Here is a 16,327-nt window from a genome sequence, read left to right as displayed (position 1 = left end):
AAGTAAACTAACTTATAAGGTTTTACTTCTTACTTGTCTCATAGACCTCTTGAATTTAAGTGCAGTTTTAGAGATTGAAATTTAGAGATTTTTAGAGTTTTAGAAATAGAAATTTAGAGATTTGGAAGGGTCTAGGTGCTGTTCTTTAAAACTAAAAGGAACACAATTTTCTTTTTGGAAGGGAGAGGGGTCGTTTTGGGACCCTATCACCATTCAAATATTTAGCTATCAGGAGCAAGTTGTGTTCGAATTTCCTTACAACAAAAGATGAAAAGAGGAGTTAACCTGTAAGCTAACTCCAAAAGTATCAGTAGAAATTGACTACAAATTTAAACATTTTGTATAGTATTATTTTAGTAGATTTGGCCACAAAAAGAGGAAAACCCAGGATTACTTTAAATCCACTTTTTATTCTCTCATAGTTGAACAATTATACACAACTTGTAACATAAAGGTAGTGAAATCTCAAGGAGAAAATGGGCAATATTTTTGCCTCATTCCTGAGGTGGGGAAGAAATTTTTTAATGGGCACAATGTGAGATTTAACACTGGAAAAAAATACAAATTAAACTGGTTGAACTGGCTCCATCTGGGCCAGGTACAGCACAATAAATATAGAACTGCATCATCTTTTTTTAAAAGATTATTTTAAGTTTACCACACCCCTATTAAAGAAATAAGATCAGTCCCCCTAATCTGAAATTCTATAACATGGTAGTGGTGAAGGAACACCATAGACGAAGGGTCATGGTTTCCATGACATCTTCTCATACTCATACATCAACATTCTTAAAAGATGCATACACGATGTTCAGGCAACAGTAAAATCTTGGTCACTCCTTCTTCATCAGATCACTGATTACTGGCACAATCTCAGTTTGCCTGTTGGTTTATGGTAGAATAAGGAAGAATTTTTGATGTATGGAAAATCTTTTTTTAATTTCTGTTGGTCTTAGTGCCAATGGGTAGGAAGCCACATTGGAAGCAAACTGATTAAGCAGGACCATGAGGTCTACAGGTCAACAACAATCCAATGCATAATTTCTCTTATCTGGCAGTATGTTGAAATGGTTTCAAAAAAGTTTCATGGGAAGAACACCTTTCTTGAGCAGCAGACCATCACAAGAATATGCAATCTGTTATGGATAAACAAAACTACAAGTATAACTTCAAATGATTGCACCCACCCTTAATAGGCCAACAAAAAGATACTGTCTGAAAATCAATCTATCACGGCATAAAATAAATACGTTATGTTATCTAGGCTCTTACAACTATTTGAGATAGCTACAAGTGCTCCCCTCAAAGAACTCTCCCCCTTTCCTTCTAAAATCTATTAATTCAGAAGCAATAATGCCAGAACTTTTGTCAAGTGATAGTTAACAGGAAACTGTTGCTCTCAGGGTCACACTGTGGTTTTCCTTCCTTATGTACCCCACAATGATCACATTTTAAAATTTGCATTAAGAGACAGGATGAAACCACCTCCTTTTCCAGATGACTTTTAGTATTTCTGTAGAGTGGAATGTAAAGGCCATTGTCACCAACACCTTTAGGGATTAGTAACAAACACAAGAATCTACTATTCCCATCAGCCCTACAGAATGGAGGGGAACCTTTGAAGTTATGTTGCTATGGCTACAAACAGACAATCTGGGGAATCTCTTGTGCCAGTAATGGGAAAAACCAGAGCCAGCATCACCAATCACGAGAAAGAAAATGCTCGTGAACAGGTTATTTTTCACAAACTGGCAAACAGATACTTTTCTTTTTAAAACATGCACACAATGTGGTGGACAGGTAATTATTCCAAAAACATGATTCTAGGAGCCAGGGTAGCATTTTTACAGTCAAACTTTTCCTTAACAGTACCAAACAGCCACCGAGCCACCATTCTCCCTGCATCTCATACATACTCTACAAAACTTGGAAGAGCTTCTAAAATAGTTGTCAAGGAAAGAAAGGGAGTAAGGGTGGCACATGTCCCTGATGATCATTTGAAGCACACTTTTAAAAGAAATTCAACATCAGTGCAGTACAACAGTTCTTGATGCAATATATTTACCTATAGAAACACAGCATGCTTTCAAAGTATGATGTTAATGTTAAGCTGGCAACCTGGCTACCCCTCCCTTTTTTGGTACTGATTCAAATATTTTGTTGAGCCCCATATGCACTTTCAATACACTCACCATACTTTAGGCACAATTGGAGAAACAGTGTAGTTCTCCACAATTTTCTACAAATATTCCTGATTTTTATTAGTAGAAGCAACCCATAATTAGAACAATATTAATCAATCTCATTACTAAAAAAAAAAAAAAAAGGAAACCACTAATTTTCTGCATAGTAGGCAACTAGCAAAATGCTAAGCTGCAAACACCCTCACCACAGAGAACAATGAGTCATTCCATGTACTGGCTCCCTGTCAAAAGATACAGGGGCAAGGCCTTTCGTGCCAAAACATCTGCTTTAAAAAAAAAAATACCTGTATTACTCTTGTCTGTAACTTGGGGAAAAGGAAAAATTAGGAGAAAGGGGGAAAGTCATCAAATCATCCTCTAACCAAGCTAATGTTAGTGTAGCCATTCCCACTTTGTACCAGATATAGTCCTGGTGATTATATTTGACACTTCAGACAAAGAATCAGGGAGGCCCATCAAACACTGAAACCAAGGAATGTTTGTTTTATGTAAGACCTACCAAATATGAACAGGAAAACAAATGATTACACATATACACACACACACACACACACACACAAATGTACTGGTCTCAATGATGCACAATCAGGAAGAAAAGGGGAAGAGATGTGGAATTTAAAGAGATAAGAACACATGAGCTGGTTGAGGGAGACGAGGAGAGAAGAAATACAGTTCTAGTCTTCCAGGCTTCGGAATGCATTCTGCATATCTTCATGAAGTTGAGCGTAGTCAGCCTTGATCTTAGCTTCACCATCTTTTACTGGATCCTGAAAACAAGATGCATGAATTATTTAAATAACCTTGGAAGACTCTCTTCTTAGTATTTTTTGTAAGTTACAAGTATTTAATAAAACTTTGAATAAAGTCAGCAAAAGTCATATAATTATCAAATGCAGTGCCCTTTTTGGCTGCCTGTGAGATACGTAAAAGGAAATGTGTTCTAACCAAAGAGAAAGAAAAACGACTTATTTTTGTTTTGGCTTCTGACTATATACATGCAAATTATGAAGTTTTATTCTCAACACTACTGGAAAGTATCACTAACTACAGGTGTAGAGGACAATGGGTGCCAATGCCTATCCACCAAAAAAGCAATAATAAATATAAAGATGGCATAATTCATTGCTGGGTCTGTAAAACAGACTCTCTCCAAAAAAGACTGTAATCTAGAACTATACAATAGGAGTTTAAAAAGAATTATTTAAAATTAAAAAAAAAAAAAAGTTTAGTGTCACATACTAAAATTTAAATTCCTTAGCTTGGCATTCAAAGCTCCCACACTCTGATAACACTCTTCCAGATTTGTTTCATACTACTTCCCTTCACATATTGGCCAAACCAGACTAATCATCATATCCCCTGACAGATCATGTAATTTCTTGTTTCTTTACCATTGCCCTGTTGAATGACTAGACTATCCATTACTTCTAAGAAACCCACCTAATCTTCACTCCCTGCTCCCCAGACCCTGATCCAGTTGGTGGTGATGGTCAACCCTCAGGCTACATGTATCACCCTCTCAAGATTTCCTGAGCACCTAAGATGAGTGAGTCATTAAGTGGGCCACAAAGATGAATAAGGGACAGTACTTGTCCTCTAGGAGTTTACAGCCTAGAGGAGAAAAGATACTCATTTTGCATCCCTTATCCATATATCATCCATTATTTTACATAATTGTTATTTTTGTACAATTTGGCACATAGCAGGCACTTAACAGTTGATGCTAGTCAACTACAATATCATTCAAAAATGCAACAGTTAACTATTATGCCACTTATTGTTGCTTAAAGTGATTTACAACAGAAACTTAATGAATTATATTTTATTATTATTTTATTTACATATTTAATATAATCCACATATTGTCATTATTTTTCATGATTGGTTTTTATGATGAATTATAATTATTTTATTATGAACGTTAAACATCAATGTGACCATTTCAACACACAAAGAACAGAAAAAGGATTATAAAGGTAACTCTGGACTTAGACATTTTAAAAAACACACACACATATTCAATTTAAGAAAACAAAATTGTCCTGTTTGTTTCCCTGCTGAATATCCTTCTACCTCCTCTTTGTTTTTAAAGAATATTTAACTGATGCTCTTTTTTGGTATCACTATTACTACCATTACTCATCAATTTCTCCCTTTTCCACCCTTTGTTAAAACAAATAAAATACCTAAAGTTTCCCATTTGTCCCTCTGTTAAATGAAATAACTCCGAAAAAACCTCATCTCCTTTTATCATTATCACCTGATATACCCAACATGCCACCCACTTCGGCTACTGGCCTCCTGCGGCTGCACAACCTCCTAGTCTTCACCCTTAAGCTCCAGTCCTCAGGGAAACTATAATCTATCTGTGACCAAGGAGCCTACACCAGCAGCTAGGCAGGCAAAATCCTTCTGCTTCCAGTGTACCTATACTCTACCCTACCCCATCCCCACTCCCCTAGTTGTGACAAGGACCCCTCAGTACTCTACTCCCTCCATCCCTTTTTGTTTGGGGTGGAACTCAGTGAGTTACCCAGGACGAACACACATGGATGGATTGTGATTATCATCACAGATCTCATGACAATCTTTTCCCTGAAACTCACCCATCTTCTATAAATTTCCCTATATCTATTAAGAGTGTCATGATCCTTCTAGTCCCCCAAATCCACAACCTTTGTGTCATCCTCAGCTTCTCCCTGCACACATCCAGGGAACTGCCAAGTCTTGGAGATTTTATCTCCAAAGCAGCTCCTGCATTACTCCCTTCACATAGTCACCACCCTCATTCAGGCCCTAATTATAACACCTACAAAAGTCTTCTCATTGGTTTCCTTGACCTACATCTCTCTCCCCTCCAATCTTTCCTTCACACAGCTGACTTACCTAAAAGTGCAGGTGTGATCATGAGACTAGACCGTCCTGGACTCAAAAAACTCCAGGATCAAATATTAATTCATCTTTATTTCAGTTTTTGTCTATCATTAATAAATAAGTAAACAGAGCTACATTGGGGTCCTTAACTAAATTACTGTAGCAGCTTCCTAACTGATTTCCTTGCCTCATGCCTCTCTTCACTCCAAAGCATCCTTTAAACAGCCACCAACCTGATTTTCCTAAACCCTATTTCTCACCATGTCATATATCTCCAATCAACACTACAGTGGCTCTATATTACCTCTAAGATCACATCTATGTCCTGTTTGGCAGTTAAAGCTTTTGACCACTTAGCCACAAGTCCCCATACCCAGTCTTCATACCTCTGCACTGGCTCTTTCCTATGCCTGGAACACTATCCTTCCTCACCCATCTCTCGAAATTTCGGGCTTGCCCTTGAGACTCAACTCAAACGCAATCTTTTACAGGAGGGCTTTCTGGGTCTCCTCAGCTGCCAGTGCCTTCTCATCAAGGCTACCCTGTCCTGCTTTCTGTCTTACATAAGTTTATGTATGCACGTATCATCTCTGCTATTAAAATGTAAGCTCTTTTGAGGGCAGGGACTGTTCATTTTTGTCTTTGTATCTCAAACACTTAGGATAGTGCACGCACAGCACTAGAATAAACACCTGTTGGCTGATATTCCACACACATAAATTGGGAGGAAATTTGGTGCAAGGGGAGAAAACTAGACAGTTATTAGTTATGTGACCATGGACAGATTACCTTTCACAGCCTTAGTCACTTTATCTACATAATGAATCTAATAGTTATACCAACCTACATCATTAGGTTGTTGTAAGGAAAACTCTTGATAAACTTTAAGGGGCTATATGTAAACGTGAGTTATTCTTATTAAAAATAATTTTGGAGATGAAGTGCATAAGATCAATGAATTGACTAAATAATTTTGAAAAGGATCTTATATGTGAAATCTTATTAGTAATTTACATGTATTTCTTTTTTTATTTTTTAAGCTAATTTATTTTGAATTATCAACAATCACTTCCATAAGCTTCTGAGTTTCAAATGTTTCTCCCTCTCCCTCCATGTATTTCTTTCATTTATTAATCCAAGACTTACATATGCAAAGGCATTAATTTAACAGTTGTAATAGTATAAAATGGAGTAGAGACTATGTAATGGGGTCATATCATATTGGAGAGCATGCCTACAGTCTTGTAGAATGGGCAGAACATAGGATGGAATAACATGATTAAGAAATTTAAATCCCAAGATGCTGGGTTTAAAGTTAGTTTGGGAGGAAACTTAAGCTAATTCTACTGTTATTTTTGTTGTTTTTTAATTTAGATCTGTGATTTCATCAATGCAAGGAGATCTGGGTGTGGAACTCCTCTCTACAGAGGTAGATCAGTAATTTAGCTGTACTTCATCTTAAGAGAGCTGCCAGGGGCACAGACAGCACAAGTGACCTGCTTGTGGTCACACAGGTAGTAAGTATCGTCTTCTTTAACTTACTCTCTTTTTCTTGCCTCTCAAATCTATTCTTAGTTTCCTAGTGACTAAGGCAAAAAGGGAAGCATATTGTTAAATTTGTACAAACATTTTAAAATTTGATAACTGGAATTTCAACTGCTGCGTAATTTTTAGGCCTGGTCTACTTTCCAGAACCTGGGTATATGGATATGGAACAAATTGCATGTCTTAGACACAGTAATTAAGGACTTGGGATTTAGTATTTAAGACAAAAAAAAAAGAAATTTCCTACTAAAGAATACTGGGGAAACTCTAAACAATACCATATTACCTACCTTGAATTTCATAGAGGAAAGTTTATAGAGAATATCCCCCATATGTTCTCGGATAATGGCCCATGTGATTTTATTATCACTCTGGGCAGTCGTTTCAACAGCTCTGCGTGCCATATCATAAAAAGCAATCATATTGGAGAGCATGCCTACAGTCTTGTAAAATGGGCAGAACCTAGGACAAATGGAATAACATGATTAAGAAATTTAAATCCCAAGATATTGGGCTTAAAATTAGTTTAATATGAAACAATACAAAAGATGTTAGAAGATGAGGTGAATTAGGAAAAAAGGAGGGAATTTTGAGTAACGCTTTCTCATGGCAAAAAAACCTCAGATGAATCAATTTCCTTTGTCTCCTACATAGTATGGTAGAAACATATTTGCAGATATCAAATAGAAGGACAGATGGAATATTACTGCTAAAATTTAATTACTCTCTGGGGGCTTGTTCTGGTGCTCTGCAGTTTAAGAAGTAACTCAAATGATAATAAATGAGTGGTAAGGACTCCCTTGAGATAGATGGACAAGACTTAATGTAACAAACAAACAGCTCAGGCTTTAAAAAAAGTACAAGCTTCCCATAGGCTAATATGGGCTAGCTGCTTCAAAAAGGCAACTTGTGTCATTGCAAAATGTGATATAAATATGTGGCTGACAGGAATTTTATGGAATACAAAAAATATACAGGATAAGAAGGCCACATCCACATCTATGGGCTATGCTGGGAGAGGAACTATATCATACTGATTAGTATAAAGTATTCATATCATCAACCTATTCTGACATCTATGGGTCATGTGCACACTGTCATACGTTGGATTTTCTAATATTTTTGTGCTGAAACTTTTATACATAAAACTTGCTTGCCCAGCAACTTTTCTATGGCTATCTTTAGTTTTATACTTGGACATAATTAGGGAATTAGAGAAGACAAATTTAAGGACTTTAGCTCTTAGAAAGGAAAAAAGGTCATGGTAAGCCAAAGCTGCAGCAGAGATAATGACAGATGAAAATTAGAAATGTTGAGTGTGTGTGTGTGTGCACGACAGTGTGTTCATGCGTTTGCATACAGAGAGGAAGGGGTTTGAAGCTCTCAAAAGAGATTTGGTAAAGAAGAAGAACAAGAAACAAGACTTTTGGGGAAGTGAGGAGCCACAAAATAGGATAGCTAACGAGTGGAGAAGGTGAAAATAAAGACCTTTAATTGTAGTAAGGGAGACAGGTGGTAAGCTTATGGTGAGGAAAAGTCTTTGGGAGAGGTAACAATAAATGATTCCAAAATTATCTTTGAGTCAGTGAAATGTCTCCTCACAGAGTATTACCTGAGCCGTTAGGGTCCTGAGGGTCATGGCTGGACAAATGAGCAATAGAAAAATGTGAGCTAAAACAGTAGGAAGGTATTTTTTCTACTCTCCCCATGATGGCATACACTACCACTGGTCACTCAGTAACCGATGAACAGAAAGACTCTCACTGTACTAAAACAACAACAAAAGACTAAAAATCACCATGGCTTACTTGTCATAAGGAGTATATCCATTTTGCTGCAGGAAGTCATCTTTGATAAGTTTTGCTACCTCCAAGGTAATTTTATCTGTTTCTGCTAAAGAAGCCTATAAAATACAAGGCCCACAATATTTCAAATTGTAGAACAGATAACTGTAAATAAAGACATCACATTAGCTGGATCTTCACAGCTATTAATATGACAACACATGTAGTTAGGCACTCAATAAATGCCATAAGATTGGATTGAAAAGACCCTTTAGTACTGCTAAATGCTTCTCTCATCTTGGCATATTTATTAAGTAAACACTGTTTGAACCTGAAATTTTTGATCTTAAAGGTACCCAAATAAGAGTTCCAAATTATGGTTTGTCTGAAAAGTAGTGATAATGACAACAGTGGTCTCCAACTAAAATGAAAAAAAAAAAAAAAAAAAAAAAAAAAAAAAAAAAAAAGTGCTGATGTACTTTGAGCACAGGTAGTATCACACACAAAACAAAGTCCAAGTGGAAGGGAATTTAGTATTTTTTAAAAAAATATTTCATATATAGTATTTTACTATCCTTAAAAGCTGACATATCAGGGGCAGCTAGGTGGCGCAGTGGATAGAGCACTAGCCCTGAAGTCTGGAGGACCTGAGTTCAAAGCTGGCATCAGACCAAACACTTGACACTTACTAGCTGTGTGACCCTGGGCAAGTCACTTAACTCCAACTGCCTTACTAAAAAAAAAAAAAAAAAGCTGACATATTAGCCTTTTGAAGGTTAATAAATGGATTACTTCTCTTAATCACCTATTCCAAAGAAAGCTGCTGTCTGTTGCTGCTTCTATATGACAGTCTACCCACTTGAGTTTTCCTTTCAACTTTGTTCTTCATAATTTAAAAAAAATTTACTAAAATAGCAGGTGCCTAATTTTCTAAGAATAATTTCGGTTCATTTTTATTCTGAACTTAACAAAAACCAAATAAAATAAGCATTTCTATATAAAAAATAGAAGATTCTACATGAAATTATGAACTTCTACTATGTACAGCTCGTTTTTCCATTTAAATATATAATAAATCCAACACGTAATTTTCAAAACTGCTCTTTGTCTGAGTTCCCTCTGGTCTTTCTGTTTTCTTTTTTGTACTTAAAAAAAAAAAAAAAGGATTCAATGACCTTCTTTGGCAATCCTATTGCTAGTCCCCTCTCCCTGTCACCTCTCCTTCCCCACAAGCAGAAAAAAGCATGACTCTCATGCCAGCGTGATATTAATTATTAGACTATAAAGAACACGTGCTATTTATATTTGTTTCACACCTAGTCATCTCACCTTGAAGAGTGGTAAGCACTGAATAATTATGTGCTGAATTAATAAGTGAACTGGCATGTGGAAGTCTGTAGCAGGTGAATGATGAATGAGATCACACAAATAAGTCCCACCTGTTATAACATTGCTACCAAAATTTCATCACTTTCTAAATGTAGGTGTTAATAACACACCTTCCCCACGAGCTGTACAATCTCTGCCAGATCCTCTTCTTCCTGAAGGATCTCCTTAGCCTTGGTCCTCAGAGGTACAAACTCTGTAAAATGCTTGTCATAGTACTCATCCAAGGCACGCATGTACTTGCTGTAGCTGATCAGCCAGTTTACTGAAGGAAAGTGCTTACGCTGAGCCAGTTTCTTATCTAAGCCCCAGAACACCTGTCCAAAAGAACAAACAATGTTTAAACCATTTTTTAAAAAGACGTCAAAATCAACTCATTTATATATATGGAGTCCCACCATACGTTAATGGTTCCATTATAGATTGCAAATCGTATATTATGGTCACATTTGTACAACATCATCACTTGCCTGTCTGAAAACACTGAACTCAGTCCAATCATATTTAGGCAATAATAAAGGCCCATCTGATAGGGGTAATCAATTCTCCAAGGATGAATATTTGTAAAACATTTTACATATATTCATAAAATACAACTAGAAAGGTCTTTGGATAGCACATACAAATTTTAAAACAAATATTTTATGTGAGAACAATAATTTTCCTAACTTTTGCCTAACCTTCACAATAGACTCATGTAACAAGGGAAAAAACAGACCTTATACTGGTTTAAATATAGAAAGACTGTCTATCTACTATGCCACACATCTCTCACATCTCTCCAGATTTAATCCTGAATATTAGTGATGTCCAACATAAGGAATGCTTCTGAAAAGTATTTAGAGTAAATCTGGTTATTCACTAAGGTTCATGCTTTACAGACGAATTTGAATAACATTCTTAAAGTCAATAGCACAAAGGAAACATTCCAATGTTGATTCTACCAAAGAAGAACATACCTGAACAATGCCAAGAGTGGCAGATGTGACAGGATCGGAGAAGTCACCGCCAGGGGGAGAAACACTAAGCAGAAAAACCAAAGAGAAAAACAAGTTATTACAAAAATCCATGGGATTCACACACACTTAGAGAAAGCAACATGGAAACATTGTGAGAAGTGACTACTAGGATTTTATCATAAGAATGTTATTAAAAGGAAAAAAAAAAGATGTATCAAAATATTCATAATAGCTTTATTTTCTGGAAAAACTAGAAACAGTTTATATGTCCAATGACTGGGGAATGGATCAATTGTCCTGTGTCACTGTAGAGGAATATTACTGCACCATAAAAATGACAAATATGAAAGCTAATAAAGACATACAGAAAGACATGTTGAATTAACAGAAAGAAAACAACATAGACTACAACCATACAAAAGTAAATGTTAGAAGATCTAATAAGATATAGAGCAATTAAGATTTCATGGTAATTATTTTGATAAGGTTTTACATATGAATGCTATATATTTTCCTTTGGCAACTGACAAATTGGTTTTACATATAATTGTATACATTATTTGACACATTTTTACTGAGATATATGTACATATATGTATGCATGTTATTTTCTGAAGAGAAAAAAATTACCTAAGTAAGACAAAGATTACTCGGGAATGAAGGGGGAAAAAGTTATAAAGCTAATGAAATGCCAAAGTCCTTTTATTCAGAAGAGTACAAAAATTTTAAAGCAACAACTGCAGATTAAGAACATGGTGAAATCTCTTCACATTCTTTATAGTAACTCAATGATAGGAGTAACAAAGTAACTCAAATATAGGACAAAGGTTGGTGAATCCAAAATATATGAAAAGACAGTAATAATCATCTTCCATGATTTTTACCCTAAGGGCATCCAGGAAAGAATTATAGATAACCTACTATGTTTTAAGTATGTGAGACTATAAGACATAGGTCAAAAAAGAATGAAACAAAAATTGAATGGGACACTACGTGCCCCCAAATGGTCAAGACTGAGTATTCTATTTTATTTTATTTCATTTATTTTTTTTTAGCGAGGCAATTGGGGTTAAGTGACTTGCCCACAGTCACACAGCTAGTGAGTGTTATGTGTCTGAGGCCAGGATTTGAACTCAGGTACTCCTGACTTCAGAGCCAGTGCTCTATCCACTGTGCCACCTAGCTGCCCCCAGACTGAGTATTTTAAACAAAACCAAGAGCTGATAAATTTAGTACATTTTTATTTCAGCAATTAGTGGCATGATCTGTACAAAGTTCATATAACAAGTCCAAATGTCACAATGCAGTAACAAGACATCATAGCGTTTAAATGTAATGACCATTTGAAAAAACAAAAACAAAAAACAAAACCTCCTTTCATTTGAAAAACAGAATTTGTACACTTACGCTCCGACAATGCTGACACTTCCTTCCCTTTCTGGGTTTCCAAGACATTTTACTCGGCCAGCTCGCTCATAAAAAGAGGCTAACCGGGCACCAAGATATGCAGGATAACCACTGTCTGCAAAAATCAGGAGAGAGGGTCAGTCTCTTTAAAAACTGAAACACATACATACACCAAAGTGTTTGGATTACACTAAAAAGTAATATGATGACTCACCAGCAGGCATTTCAGCTAATCGACCTGAGATTTCTCTAAGGGCTTCAGCCCATCGAGATGTAGAGTCAGCCATCATACTGACATTATAGCCCATGTCACGGAAATATTCAGACAGAGTAATTCCTGGATTTGGGGGTGGAAGGGGGAAAAAGTTATAAGACTAATGAAATGCCACCGAAGTCTTTTTATTCAGAAGAGTACAAAAATTTTAAAGCAACAAATACAGATTAAGAACACGGTAAAAACTCTCCACATTCTTTATAGTATCTCAATGAGAGCCTGAAATGATTTTTATTTAGGAAGGAATTTATTAAGCATCTACAATACGTCAGGCACATTACTGCTAACAAGTACTATTTCATTTGATCATCACTACAACCCTGTGAGGGAGATGCTATCATTATCCTCATTTACAGCTGAGGAAACTGAGGTAGACAGAGGTAAAGTGACTACTTGCCCAAGATCAAAGAACTAGTAAGTGTCTGAGGCCATATTTGAATTCAGATCTTCCTGACAGCAGACCAAATGTTCTATTCCTTGTACCACATAGCTCAATGGATTTGGTCTATATATCAACATTTTTTTTCTCTTGATGAGAAACGTATTAACTGTTACACATCACAGGGACTCATTCATTGAGGTAATTCTACTATGTAATAATTGCTCTTCCAGATATTTACATACACTCAAATGCTTAGATGAGATTATAAACTAATGGAAAGAGTAAGGGGCAGCTAGGTGGCACAGTGGATAGAGCTCCGGCCTTGGAGTCAGGAGGACCTGAGTTCAAATCCAGCCTCAGACACTTGACACTCACTAGCTGTGTGACCGCAGGCAAGTCACTTAACCCCGACTGCCTCACCAAAAAAAACCAAAAAACAAAACAAAACAAAAAACAAAACAAACAAACAAAAGAATAGTGTGCTAAGAGTCAGAAGACACTGGCTTTGTCATACATTATCTGTATGACCATGGACAAATCAACTACTGAGTTTTAGTTTTCCCATCTGTGAAACACGGATAATTAAAAAAAAATAACATCTTCTATCTGTATAGCACTTTAGAACTGATGGAGTACTTTCACAGATATCATCATGTTGGACTTTCAAAACCATCCTGATCCTAAACAGAGAAGAGAGGATCCACACTTTGTATATGTGACACCCCTCCAGTTAAAAATGACTTACCCGGGGTCACATGCCTAGTGATTTTCAGAGTCAGGTCCTTGAAAAATAATCCAATGATCCTTCTATTACCACAATGAGTACGCTGATAAATGTAATACTTCCAGAGTCAGGTAGGTGGTGCAGTGGCTAGAGGACTGGGCCTGGAGTCAGGAAGACCTGAGTGCAAATCCAACCTCAGATACTTACCAGCTGTGTGACCTTGGGCAAGTCACTTAACCTGTCTGCTTCAGTTTCCTCAACTGTAAAATGGGGATAATAATAGCACCTACCTCCCAGGGCTGCTATGAAGATCAAATAAGATAATATTTGTAGAATACTTAGTGCCTGGCACATACCAGATGCTATAGAAATCTTCTCTTCTTTCCTGCCAGCAGTCTCTCATGGAGGATAGTTTATATGAAATGACACCAATTACAGTATAATTTTTAAATCTGCTACTTCTTCAGAGATCATCTAAGAGACCACCTTTCCATGGGGAAGATCTTAGTGTGTCAGTTTACATGCTAAAATTTTGCACTGTGTGGGAGGTTGTATTTGGTAACCACATTTTTGAATACCAAGACTATGCTTGGTCCTAATTTATATATTCATATAGGTTGTATTATATAACAACTGAAATCTTGCTCAGTAGCATTTAGTTTTAATCCTTGCATTTTATATTTACTTATATAAACACTAAAAAAATTAAAGCCTTCAAGAATTCCTATGTTCAACAGAAGGTTGAAAACAAGGCATAATTCTGAACACTAATAGCTCACATTTATAGCATGCTTTGGAGCTGGTAAAGTGATTTCCCCTTAAAAAACCCGCAAAATGGTTAAATATTATTATTATTATTCCCATTTTATAGATGAGGAAACTGACTTACAGTGAACTGGCCAGTATCACAAAGCTAGTGTCAGAGTCAGAAATCAAACCAGACTCATCTGACTTTGACCTTTGCCAATCTCTCCATTATATCCTATAGCTGATTCAGCTTAAAAATTAAAACATCCTTTTTGCATGTTCTCAAACGGATTACTTCAAAAATTGACATGGTATAAAGTGTAGGTTCCTAGTAACAAGGAAATATATTCTGGAAAATAATTTGGTAATGTCACACCTAGCAGCATGCTAAATGACCAAGGGCCCTCTGAATTTAGGGCAAGACCACTCAAGATGTTCCAACGTTATGTGCTTAACAGCAAGGTTTCTATAAAAACTAGTCAGTAGGCCATGGGTTCATATTTCCTACTATAACACAGTATAAAATTTTAAGAAAGTTAATTTCTTAGAACTGTTGTATATAAGTATATGTATGTAAGGCAGTTAAGGTGTATATACAGCAGTTAAGTTCCAGAATTTTTTAACCTAAGGTAGTTAAATTCCTAAGATTTTTTAATACAAGGTAACCAAAGCTCATCAAACGGATGTCATTTTTGTTTCACTTCCAAATTAAATAGGAAAGGGACACAATAAAATTATTAATTATTTATTTCTCAAGAATTATTTCAATATCTAAAACTAGATAGGAACAAAAACATCTACCACAGCTGACAAGTGTTAATACAAGTTTTTTCCAAAATATTAAACATTAGTCTAGAAAAATCTCAAGTAAATTAGTGGCTGAATACCAAACAATTACATAGAAGTAAAAATGCAATGCAGCCATTTTCAAAAAGGCTATCTGAACATGTACCAAAAAAGATTTCAGCTACAAACATTTAAAATATACATTAACATTCTTTCTAACATTAAGTATACCAAATTAGATACTTTCAAAAAAATAACACAACCACAAATATTTTGGGGAAGGTCTCAACATAAAACTCAAAAAAATAACAAGTGCTAGCTACTCTGTTATTTATATCTCCTTTAAATGTTCACCACATTAATATTTATTTTGATACTTTGATAGCTTTTTAGAATAGCAAAAATGCCTTCTGGCTACCAAGTGTAGTCAAAAAATTTGCCTTAAGTATATTAACTTAAGAAATCCTGTTTTAAATGATTAACAACTCCCCCCCAAAAAACAGTAATTATCAATTTGCTGAGAACCATGACATTTGGCTTTTGATTTGTCACCAACATTGTGCGTTACACGTGTAAGCCCATAAACCAAAAATGTTAGTAAGCAGAACCAGACACAGAGGAAAATAAGAATGGCTCAAATTTCATACATTTTTTAAAAAAAAAAACATACTAATAGAGTTTAGCTATAAAGAGATGAAAGAAAAATCAAAAAGAGAAGTAAGGTTAAGACCTAGCATTAAATCTTTTTGGAACAGATGAAGAATGTGTTATTGGTCTCACCAGTGTAAATAGAAGCTTCTCTAGCAGCCACAGGCATGTTGGAGGTGTTAGCCACCAAAGCTGTTCTCTTCATGATAGACTCCACCTTCCCATCAACTTCCATCGTTAGCTACAAAGAAACAATCTGTTTAGCATTCTCCTAATTTCTAAGTCAGATTGAGTCACTGATTGAAACAGGCTTTATCTTAGAAAATTTCATACATAAATACAATTCATTCATTATTCATTCAGTGTGAGGACCTGGGTTTAAATACCAGCTCTCCAGGGAAGGTGGACTTGGAGCAAAGTCACTTGCAACTTTCTGGGCCCTAATTTCCCCCTCTGTGAAACGAGAGGGCTGCACCAGAAACTGTAATTGCTAACGCTATGTCCCTTCATGGCTCTGATATTTTTCCCCACTCTGCTTCTACCTTAGGCAAGTTACCCTCTCTCTCCTTAGGCCCCAGTTTCCTCTTCTATAAGAGTAGGAGGCTGG

At 36.0% G+C, this 16,327-nt stretch overlaps 1 protein-coding gene across 2 annotated transcripts in view; it reads right to left on the bottom strand.

The window, feature by feature from the left end:
- Positions 1 to 390: 390 nt before the first annotated feature.
- ATP6V1A (ATPase H+ transporting V1 subunit A) overlaps positions 391 to 16,327 on the bottom strand; it is a 51,208-nt gene continuing 35,271 nt past the window's right edge. For both annotated transcript variants that reach the window (XM_027867307.1, XM_027867298.1), the window contains exons 8-15: positions 15,853 to 15,961; positions 12,374 to 12,496; positions 12,160 to 12,274; positions 10,753 to 10,816; positions 9,907 to 10,110; positions 8,432 to 8,526; positions 6,914 to 7,085; positions 391 to 2,971 (exon numbers count right to left, since the gene is read on the bottom strand). In XM_027867307.1, coding sequence (XP_027723108.1) covers positions 2,879 to 2,971; positions 6,914 to 7,085; positions 8,432 to 8,526; positions 9,907 to 10,110; positions 10,753 to 10,816; positions 12,160 to 12,274; positions 12,374 to 12,496; positions 15,853 to 15,961 — 975 coding nt within the window. In that variant the 3' untranslated portion in view covers positions 391 to 2,878. The remainder of the gene's footprint in view (positions 2,972 to 6,913; positions 7,086 to 8,431; positions 8,527 to 9,906; positions 10,111 to 10,752; positions 10,817 to 12,159; positions 12,275 to 12,373; positions 12,497 to 15,852; positions 15,962 to 16,327) is intronic.

Source organism: Vombatus ursinus, unplaced genomic scaffold (genome assembly GCF_900497805.2).
Source record: "Vombatus ursinus unplaced genomic scaffold, bare-nosed wombat genome assembly UNPS02001419.1, whole genome shotgun sequence".
Taxonomy (NCBI): domain Eukaryota; kingdom Metazoa; phylum Chordata; class Mammalia; order Diprotodontia; family Vombatidae; genus Vombatus; species Vombatus ursinus.
Note: the sequence above shows the minus strand (reverse complement) of the source record. Positions and strands in the feature narration are given on the sequence as shown.